We start from the raw sequence: 10,068 nt of genomic DNA, 5'->3' as shown, positions 1-10,068 counted from the left end.
TTTTTCTCTTTCAACCAAATAGCTAAATACCCCTTCAAAAATTTCAAAATAAGGCAATGTTTTGCGTTTGGAAATTCGAGGAACGTGCCCTAAGGTGCTGGGTTTCGATTTCTCGTTTATCCAAATTACCAAATATCCTTTTGAATTTTAATCCATGCCATTCGAGTTTTTTTTTTTAAGGATCGTATTTTAAATTTCTTTAAAGTTTTCAGTTTTTCGACACTAAGACATTAAGTAATCAACTAGGTACCAATTTTGGGCGTATCGAGGGTGCTAATCCTTCCTCGTGCGTAACTGACTCCCGAACCCATTTTTCTGAATTTCGTGGACCAAAACCGTTGTTTTAATAAAATCAAAGCATTTATTAAAAACAACCACTTTTCAAGGTGATCCGATCACACCTTATAAAAAAGATTGGTGGCGACTCCCGTTTTCGTTTTCATTTTTCAAAACCCAAGTCGACCCCGTTTTCCATCCAAAAAAAATAGTGTCAACAGTTATGATTTAATTTTTTTTATTCTAATGTTTTAGATTGTTTGCCAATACTAAAAAGCACACCACATTATAAGGCATCATACTTTCATATATTTTAATTTTTATCATAATTGACTTTTGTCTACATCCAAATTGAGCATTTTAAGTACTAATTTATTAATGAGTATGGAACTTATAAATATGTTAGGATTTACCAAAGGGTTAGTTCCTTAAATTATGGATTAAATTTTAAATTAGTCTCTAAATTTTAAAAAATTAATTAAGTCCTCAAACTATAAATGACATTCTAATTTGAAATTTTTAATTTTGGACTAACAAAGAAAATATTAGTGTGAGATATTGTTGGCCTTTGGCTAACATTGGAAAGCATACTAGATTTTAACACATAATTTATTTAATTAAATTTTAATTATTATTATTATTACTTAATTCAACAATATTTTTTAAATTAATAAAACTATCATTGAAAGGATAAATAAACTAGTATAAAAAATAAGTGTCGGGCTGAACTAAAACCCGGACCAACAGGTCCACCCTTTACACCCGGTCCTAAAGCCTAACACGTGATTGATAAAAAATAAAGCTAATGTCTGTTTACACAATCAGATATGGCTTTCATCAACATCATGCTATCAAATCTCCTCAGCTGTACAAATATTCTGAAGATAAAAAAATTGAAGTAAATTGCATATAAAAGAAAGCTTGGGCAGCCATTTCCTTGTTTATAATATCATTATTAGCATGGAAATTGAGTAGCAGTGAAACATTGCATCCCCCAAATCCACAGGGACCTGGATCCAAAATGAATAAACAGTTATTTGTACTCATGGAGAACTACAAAAGGAAAAAAGTGCATATAAAGCAAAATTACAAACCAGTGGATTGATCTTGTTAGGATCATTGCCTACATTCTTCATCAACCTCACAACTGTACATTCCATGTCCTGCTTCAAGTACCTTCTGGATTGCTCAATGGTAGCATAAAATTACGAGTACGATATGACAGTGAACTTGGTAAAGACAGCAAAAAATGAGGTTATGATAACCGATATATATATATATATATACATATCAACAACTATCTGTTCAAATTAGAAAGACAAATGCGTACCAGCTAATTTTGAAGCAAGAATTCGGATGGAGTCACCTACATCTTCTTCTATTTCTTTTCCCACACTTTTTGAACTTGTCAACCCATTTGTTTCCCAACTCATTCAGCACTGTATATCCAATACATAGCCCAACGACTAATCCACTAGCATAACCTATCAACGCAATTTTCCAAGTAGACAGAGCATATAACCATGAATCTTCATCTTCCCCTGGAGGTGGTGGCATTGGAAGACCAACTTCATTGCATTTCCTTGACAATGGCAGCCCACACAATTTTGGGTTCCCACGGTAGGAATCATTTGTAAATGTAATGAATTGGTTGCTTTGTGGTATGCTCCCTTCAAGTTGGTTGTAAGACAAGTTCAATCCTGCTAAGAAAGTTAAACTTGTAAGTTGTGCAGGAATCTTCCCTGACAGCTTGTTTCTTGAGAGATCCAAAGATTCAAGATCTTTTAGATTTTCAAATGCAAATGGGATTTCACCAGAAAAGCCATTGTTGGATAAGTTCATCACTCTGAGTGACCTCAGCATTTGTATCTCTTCTGGTATTCTCCCATGGAAACTATTGTTGGAAAGGTCAAGACAAGTAAGAATTGTCAAGACTTTCTGGTAGAACATTTCAATCCCTTTGTTAACAATTGTCACAGAGTCTTGATAATAATCCTCTCCGATATAATCCAGCTTAGCCTTTTCGTCATTAGTCATCTTCGCCATTGCCTTCAAACTCTGCAAAAATTCAATGGACAAGTCACCTGAAAAATTGTTGGAAGCAATGTCCAATATGCGTAGCTTTGGAAACCCACGTTCCGAGTCGATTTTAGAAATTGTGCCGTAGAATCTGTTTGCTCGCAAAACGAGAACCTTCAAGGAAGGTAGCTTCTCTAACCAAAATGGGAATGTATCACGAACCATATTATTTCCAAGGTCCAGAACCTCAAGTGCTGAGCAATTGGCTAATGATCTCGACAGCTTCCCTTCCAATTTATTCCCACCTATTTTGAGTGACCTTAGTCGAGTGGGTTGAAGGAAATCAATGGATAGTTCACCAGAAAACTGGTTTGAAGCAATGTCCAATACATCCAAAGTTGGGAAAACAGATTTATGTTTGAAATGTTTAATTTGACCATAAAATCTGTTTTCCCGCAATATTAGAACCATCAAGTAAGTCAATTTCTCCAACCAAAATGGGAATGTATCATTGATCATGTTGCTTCCTACATCCAAAACCATAAGGTTAGTGCATTTTGCTAATGATCTGGGCAACTTCCCTTCCAATCTATTCCCACTAACTTTCAGAAATCGCAGTTGGGTTGCTTTTGAAAATTTTGGTATCACTCCACTGAAGTTATTTCCTTGCAAACCCAATGAATAGAGAGCACTCATATTGCCCAAGCAATTTGGAATTGGGCCACTCAAATTGTTATAAGATACATCGAAACTGTCAAGTTGACTCATATTGTCCAAGCAGTTTGGAATTGAGCCACTCAAATTGTTATAAGATACATCGAAACTGTCAAGTTGACTCATATTGTCCAAGCAGTTTGGAATTGAGCCACTCAAATTGTTATAAGATGCATTAAAAAATCTAAGTTGACTCATATTGCATAACCAATTTGGAATTGGGCCACTCAAATTGTTATAAGATGCGTCGAATTCTTCTAAATTTTTTTGACTCTTTAAGAACTCTGGAAACGCACTTATGTTACAGGATATCAAATATAATTCTGTCAACATTGGAAATGAGAAGTTTGCATCATTTAAGGGAAGCTGTTTTGGAAAATCAATCACATTGAAAGAAAGGTCTACCCATGAAAGACTGCTCTTCCACAACCAATTGGGCACAAAACCATGGATATGGTTGTTAGAAAGATCTAAGTTAACCAACTTGTCTTGCCTTTTAATGAATTCTGGAAATTCAGTAAGGTTGCATGACCTTAGGCTTAGGGTCTCTAATTGGGGAAAAGTAAGACTTCTGTTGTCACTTTCAATTAACAAGCTTATATTGTTTAGCCCAAGAGTCCTTAAGTTGTTGAGTTGGACAAACATGTCAAGCTTCATGGAACTGAAGCTATTGTCTCCGATATAAAGCCCTTCAAGCCTTGGAAGTTGAAGGATTGACTTCGGGATTGGTCCTGTTAAATAATTATTTCCCATACTTAATTCTTGAATCAAAGAAGAAGATGCATTGGGGAACTCATCAATTTTCCCAACCAATTGATTGTCTCCAAGATACAGGTTCTTCAACGATGGAAGAGTAAATAAAGAAGAATGTATTGATCCAGAAAGCTTGTTTGAACTTAGATCCAAGTTCACCAGGTGACTAAGATTTGCAATTGACGATGGAATGGGTCCAAAAAAATTGCAATAAGAAAGCTCTAAATTTGTCAGGAACTTAAGATTACCAATCGATTCAGGTAGTTTTCCACTGAAATTTGTGACTCCAAGTGACAGACTCAGTAATGCATTGTTTGCTGGAAATTCTGGCAACTGACCCATGAGTTGGTCATTGCTTGAAATGTCAATGCTCTGAATTTTTGGCAATAAGAGAATTCCGGTTGGAAATTGCCCATTCAAATTGCAACCACTCAAACTGAGGGAAACCAAACGAGAGGAATTTAGCAAGAAATTGGGAGGTAAATAAGAGATTGGGTTACAATCAAGGATAAGTTTGGAAAGAAAAGGGAGTCTTGAGAGTAAAGAACATAATGGACCTTTCAAACCGCAGTTTGACAGAGTCAACACACGCAGGTTGGAAAGCACAGGAGATGTGGTTTCACACCATTTAGTACTTTGAGTTGAAATGTCGGCACCATCCAAATAAAGCTCCGTGAGAAACTTCAAATTCTTGATAAATGTCTTGAAGTTTGGTTTCTCTAATTTCAGATGTGGTCTTGATAGATTATAATAACCACTTCTCCAACAGTAATCAACTTGATAAGATAGATCAAGAGAAACTAACCTTGATAAGAATGAGATGTTCACTGGAATTTGGCCATGGAAACCTGAGCTTGAAAGGTTGAGATGAGTTAGATTTTGGAGTTTATCAAACCCATACGAAAACAGAGTGGTATTAAAGTTGTTTCCAGCAAGATTAAGGTGTTGAAGATGATGGAGATCGAATATGGAGTGGAAGCTGCCTGAAAGGTTTTTGTAACTAAGATCAATGCCAACGACATGACCATAAGCATCACAAGTGACTCCTTCCCAAGAACAACAATCAGTGTTGACATCCCAGAGGTCAAATTTGGAAGAGAAAGTAAAATGAGGGGCATAGTAAAGATGATGCTGCAATTGCAGCAGAGGAGCTCTCTGGTCATCAAGGCATTGCTTAGGGAGATGAGTTTGAGGAGGTGAAAAAGACAAGACAAGAGAAAGGAAGCATGAGAAGAGGAAGAGTGAAATAAGGAAATGAAGAGTGTTCATGTTTGTTGGGTGTGAAGAAGGATTGTGCTTGGCATACAACTTATTTATAGACAAATGTGTAGTTTTCATGTTTGGCATGGCATGCAGTTTCCAAGTCTTTTTGCCCAATCAATACCACCACTTTAGTCAAGTCTTTCTTTTTTTTCCATTTTAATTTTGAAGAATGAGATTTTAATATTTTATCGATTTCATTAACTTATTAATATCAAGGTTGTAGTTTTCTTGCCCACTCCTTACTCTGTATAAATAGTCAGTGTAAATCTATGTCATTAAAAAAAAGACTAAATTATAGCACTTTAAACCCTATTAGAACCATTACTATGCATAGAATGAGCAAAGATGATAATTCAACCGATATTTTAACTTTAAATTAAATATTTTAGGTATCAACTTTAAAAAAAATATCCATGTTACAAATATTTTAACTTTAAATTATTTTAAACTCAGATAAATTTTATCATTTTATGTTATATATAATTATTTCTACATCATTTAATTTTTTAAATAAAAAATTACAATTTAATTTTTAAGTAAATTTTGTTATAGCACCGAAAATATAAATTTTAACTTATAAGATAAAATCAATTTGTTAATGAGTATCCAAAATGGTTTAATCGAATTTTAAATTGACCCTAAACTTTACAATATTTTAATTAAGTTCTCAAATTATGAGTACCGTCTTAATTTGAAAATTCTAAAATATTTAATTTAGGACCAGAAAAAATGATAGTATGAAATATTATAGGCCTTTTAAGTCTTAAGTCTTTCGCATTGCATGCAAATGTCCAAGTTTTTATTGCACAAAAACAACGTTCAACCAATGTGTACAAGTCAAGTCACCTTCTCGATTGATGGACACAATGAGTGGAAATTTTGATAATAGAATATATAAAACTTTTCACTTTTGAAAGAGACATATTTAAATTTCAGCTTTCAAACTTTCTTAGAGCGTGAGAAATATTTTCATTTCTATATTATTATTTAATTTTAATATTTTTATGTTTTATATTATTAAAAATATTTATAATTCGAGATTCGAGTTGAATTTTATAATTTAAATAACTCGAATAATTCAAACAATGATTGATATATATACTCCTTTGATTCTGTCAATTTTAAAATTAAGAAATTAATATCTCTCAACAAAATTACAAAAAAATTAAAATAATTTTTAAAATCAAAATATTCATAAAAATTCTAAAATTTATATTCTTTTAAGGAAATTTTGTTATAGCACCAAAAAATTAAAATTGAACTTATAATATAAAATCAATTTGTTAATGAGTATCGAACTTATAAATATGTTATGATTTATCAAAGGGTTAATTCACCTTACATCTCAAAATTATACATCGAATTTTAAATTAAGTTTCTAGATTTCATAATGTTCTAATTAAGTTCTCAAATTATAAGTAACTTTCAGGTGGATTGGAAATTAATTTTTAATTCACATATAGAGTTTTTTTTTCTTTTTCAAAATGACTTAAGTGTAAAATCTTGTATGAAAATGACCTGTTTTCTACCGTTCATGTTGGCGCTGACAATCTCACTGTCAGCACCACCTTCCATTACTACTTATAGGATGAACAAAGATGATAATTCAACCGATATTTTGAGTTTAAATTATATATTTTAGGTATCGACTTTTTAGAAAAAAAATCCATGTTACAAGTATTTTAATTTTAAATTATTTTAAACTCAGGTAAATTTCATCATTTTTATGTTATATATAATTATTTCTACATCATTTAATTCTTTTAAATAAAAAAAATCAGGTAAAAGTCCATTGTTGGAGTGCTTTTCTGGTGCCTGCAATAGCCAACTTAACTGGGCTGTTCTTGGGCTTATATTCACATGCATACGGATTCATGACTAAATTATCAGAAAAGGCCCTTTTATTTTGAAAAACACAGAAATAGGCCACTTTTTGTAAAATTGACGGAAATGAGCTGTTTTTACTAAAACGTGCCCAGCTGGTGCCATTTTTAGGGGAAATCAGAAAAGCGCGTTCAGCTCAGCATGTTTTTCCCCCTAACCAGTAAAGTGCTTCCACCTCAACGTGTTAAGGAAAAATGCGTCTAGATCAGCGCGTTCTCTCCCCCCCATAATAGTCACTTCCAACGGCTATTTTAAATAGTCGTTGGCCCCAACAGTCACCAACCCCCACCCCCAATGGTCATAAAAGAAATATAAAACTCCCCACCTACTATTTTCTCACATATCTCTCTTAAATCTCTCAAATTTCTCTATCAACTCTTAAAAATGCGCTAACCTGGACGCGTTTTTTCTTAACACACTAAGGTGAAAGCGCTTTACTGATTAGGGAAAAATCGCACTGAGCTGGACAAACTTTTCTGATTTTCCCCTAAAAACGGCACCAGCTGGGCGCATTTTAATAAAAACGGCCCATTTCTGTCAATTTTATAAAAAGTGGCCTATTTCGTGTTTTTTAAAATAAAAAGGCCTTTTCTGGTAATTTAGTCATGAATCTGTATGCATGTGAATATAAGCCCAAGAACAACTCAGTTAAGTTGGCTATTACAGGCACCTAAAAAGCACTCCAACAATGGCAGCAACCTCTCAAAGCTTAAAAATTCTACCAAAAACAAATTGCAGAAACCTCATTCAGTTCAGGAAATTAGGAACTAAGGCCTAATTCACCATCCCTGTAGTACTATTATGACCAAGCTTTTAAGTTTCTATGTTTGCTATCAGATGTGGTGACCCTTTGAGTGCAATGGAGGTCTTCAATACAATGGACAACAAAAAGGAGATTTGTCAACTTGGATTGCTGCCAGTGGTCCAAAATCTTCAATATAATCTGGGGGTCTTTTCTTTTTGGTCCAAATCTGGGGATCTCTGTTAGTTAAAATTGATAATATAAATAAATAAGTGCACCAAAAAAGCCTATATAAAATACAATGCACAAAACCTAATCTCCATATTTGTCTATTAAATTTAATATTATAATATCTTTGAAATGATTTTTGGGTTATTTTTTTTATTTTTTTACCCTCTATATTCGATTTAGAGATTCATTTTCGGAGTTAATGGTTGCCATTTTTAAAATCTCAAAAATTTTAATTACTAGTGTAATATAATGAATAAAAAATTTATTTATTATCTGTATATCACAATAGTTAGATATAAAATAAAAAATAATTAATATAAAATTAAAGTATAATCATTTAAATTGACATCTACCAGCCTTAGTTCTTGACTCAAAAGTCAAACAGGGCGGCTGGATAAAGCACCACTCGGTTCTTGCTCCTTACTCAAAAAGGAAAGCACCATAGTTTGGCTAAGGTTCCTAGCAAGTTCTCCAAGCTATCATCTTCTAGTTTATCTATATATACCAAACCTAAACTTTGTTAATTCTCATCCAATTTTTTAGTTTAATTACACATTCAGGGACCAACCGAAAATTTCTTACAAGAAACCCAGCATGGAAGCAACCTCTGTTGTTCAATTAGACCAAACCAAAGCCAAAGATGAATGTCTCAACTTATCTCTCCGACCATTACAAGTTTCAGATGTGGATGATTTCATGGTCTGGGCCAGTGATGAAAAAGTGACACGTTTTTGTACTTGGGAACCTTACACCAACAAAGAAGATGGCTTGAATTACATAAAGAACACTGTTGTGCCTCACCCTTGGTTTAGAGCAATATGTGTTGACGATCGACCGGTTGGTGCTATTTCGGTGAGTGCAAATTCAGGCAATGATAAGTGTAGGGGTGAACTTGGGTATGTTTTGGCATCCAAGTATTGGGGTAAAGGGATTGTAACGAGAGCTGTGAAAATGGTGGTTGATACCATATTTGTTGAATGGCCACATTTGGAGAGACTTGAGGCTTTGGTTGATGTTGAAAATGTGGGGTCTCAAAGGGTGCTTGAAAAAGCTGGGTTTCAAAGAGAAGGTGTTTTGAGGAAGTATTTTATACTGAAAGGGAGGTCAAGAGACATGGTTATGTTTAGTCTTCTTTCTACGGATTATCAGAGTTAATAAATCTCAATGTTTGGTCTGCTTGGTATATTGGTTAAGGGTGTTCTTAAATAAGCATGGTGAGATTAAATTATATGAATTGTTTGTTAATATGATTATTTGTAAAAATTGAAATGTTTTGTTGATTTTTTTTGTGTTATAATAAACATCGATAATAACGGTAGAATGATCGTAAAATAATAAGAAAAAAAAACACACTGATTTTATATAGAAACCCTTCACTAATATTGAAAAACGAATGAAATAAGAAGAGTTTTGGCTACATCTATTTAAGGGTTGAAAAATCCTGTTCTAATCAAAATCAAATAATAGAAGTATAGTTCTATATGAACTCAACTTGTGCGGTATGACCCTCGGCCTCTCGCCCTAACAAATCCTCTTATTTTACTACTGTATTTATTTTTTCAACAAATAGCGAGATTCGAATAACACAATCTCTATTTTTTTAGTTATTGTTTATAGAATGATAGGATTGTGAGGCATAGATTTGTAGGAACCAAGATCATCAAAGCTAAAATAATGATCCAATGGACCAAATGAATGCTTTGGGTGATGCTCAAGTACAATTAACTCGACAAGTGTTTGAACTAAAACCCATGTGAGCCCTCAAGTATTTAGTTGAACCCAATTGGGCTATTCTGACAATGAAATTGTGCATTATTTAGGTCAATTGGTCAGTAGTTTCATATTATTTTATTTTTAATTATCCGATTTATTCTAATGAAATTCATGATTTTGTGTAGAGTTTTCCTTTGGAATATGCCTTTTTGACCTCATTAAATAAATAAATTATCCAATCTATTTTCGATTTTGTTTCCATAAAAATTCATCATAATTAATTTTCTAAATAAACAAAATATACCCAATTATAATATGCCCAAATATCCCGGAAAAAGTCTTTAATTTTTCTTTAAAAACCCTTTAATCTAGACCTATTCGTGGGTTAGGTTATTTGCTTTGGTTTGAAGGTCTATTCGAAATTTGATTTAGGTAAAATATTAAGCTTGAAAAATATGTTTAGACAAAAAAAT

The 10,068-nt window shown here is 33.0% G+C and overlaps 2 protein-coding genes across 2 annotated transcripts; one reads left to right on the top strand and one right to left on the bottom strand.

Annotated features, from left to right (window-relative positions):
• Positions 1-884: 884 nt before the first annotated feature.
• Positions 885-5,031, bottom strand: LOC105796667 (receptor-like protein 33). The gene is made up of 3 exons (XM_052628013.1): positions 2,091-5,031; positions 1,371-1,976; positions 885-1,286 (listed from the first exon to the last, which is right to left on the bottom strand). Exons 1-2 carry the CDS (start codon positions 5,029-5,031, stop codon positions 1,639-1,641), a joined length of 3,279 nt encoding a protein of 1,092 aa, XP_052483973.1. The 3' UTR covers positions 885-1,286; positions 1,371-1,638.
• Positions 5,032-8,366: 3,335 nt separating this feature from the next.
• On the top strand, positions 8,367-9,203 carry LOC105796666 (uncharacterized). Its single transcript, XM_012626441.2, has one exon. The coding sequence runs from the start codon at positions 8,477-8,479 to the stop codon at positions 9,035-9,037; it is 561 nt and encodes a 186-aa protein (XP_012481895.1). The 5' UTR covers positions 8,367-8,476; the 3' UTR covers positions 9,038-9,203.
• The last annotated feature ends 865 nt before the right edge of the window (positions 9,204-10,068 follow it).

Source organism: Gossypium raimondii, chromosome 3 (assembly GCF_025698545.1).
Source record: "Gossypium raimondii isolate GPD5lz chromosome 3, ASM2569854v1, whole genome shotgun sequence".
NCBI lineage: Eukaryota > Viridiplantae > Streptophyta > Magnoliopsida > Malvales > Malvaceae > Gossypium > Gossypium raimondii.
Note: the sequence above shows the minus strand (reverse complement) of the source record. Positions and strands in the feature narration are given on the sequence as shown.

Excerpts from the sequence above, each read along its gene's own strand:
- LOC105796666 (XM_012626441.2), top strand. The coding sequence starts at position 8,477 with ATGGAAGCAACCTCTGTTGTTCAATTAGACCAAACCAAAGCCAAAGAT.
- LOC105796667 (XM_052628013.1), bottom strand. The coding sequence starts at position 5,031 with ATGAACACTCTTCATTTCCTTATTTCACTCTTCCTCTTCTCATGCTTC. Across the intron at positions 1,977-2,090 it reads ATCCAACAATGGCTTTTCTG|GATTGAACTTGTCTTACAAC; the intron begins GTGAAATCCCAT and ends CTTTCTTAGCAG.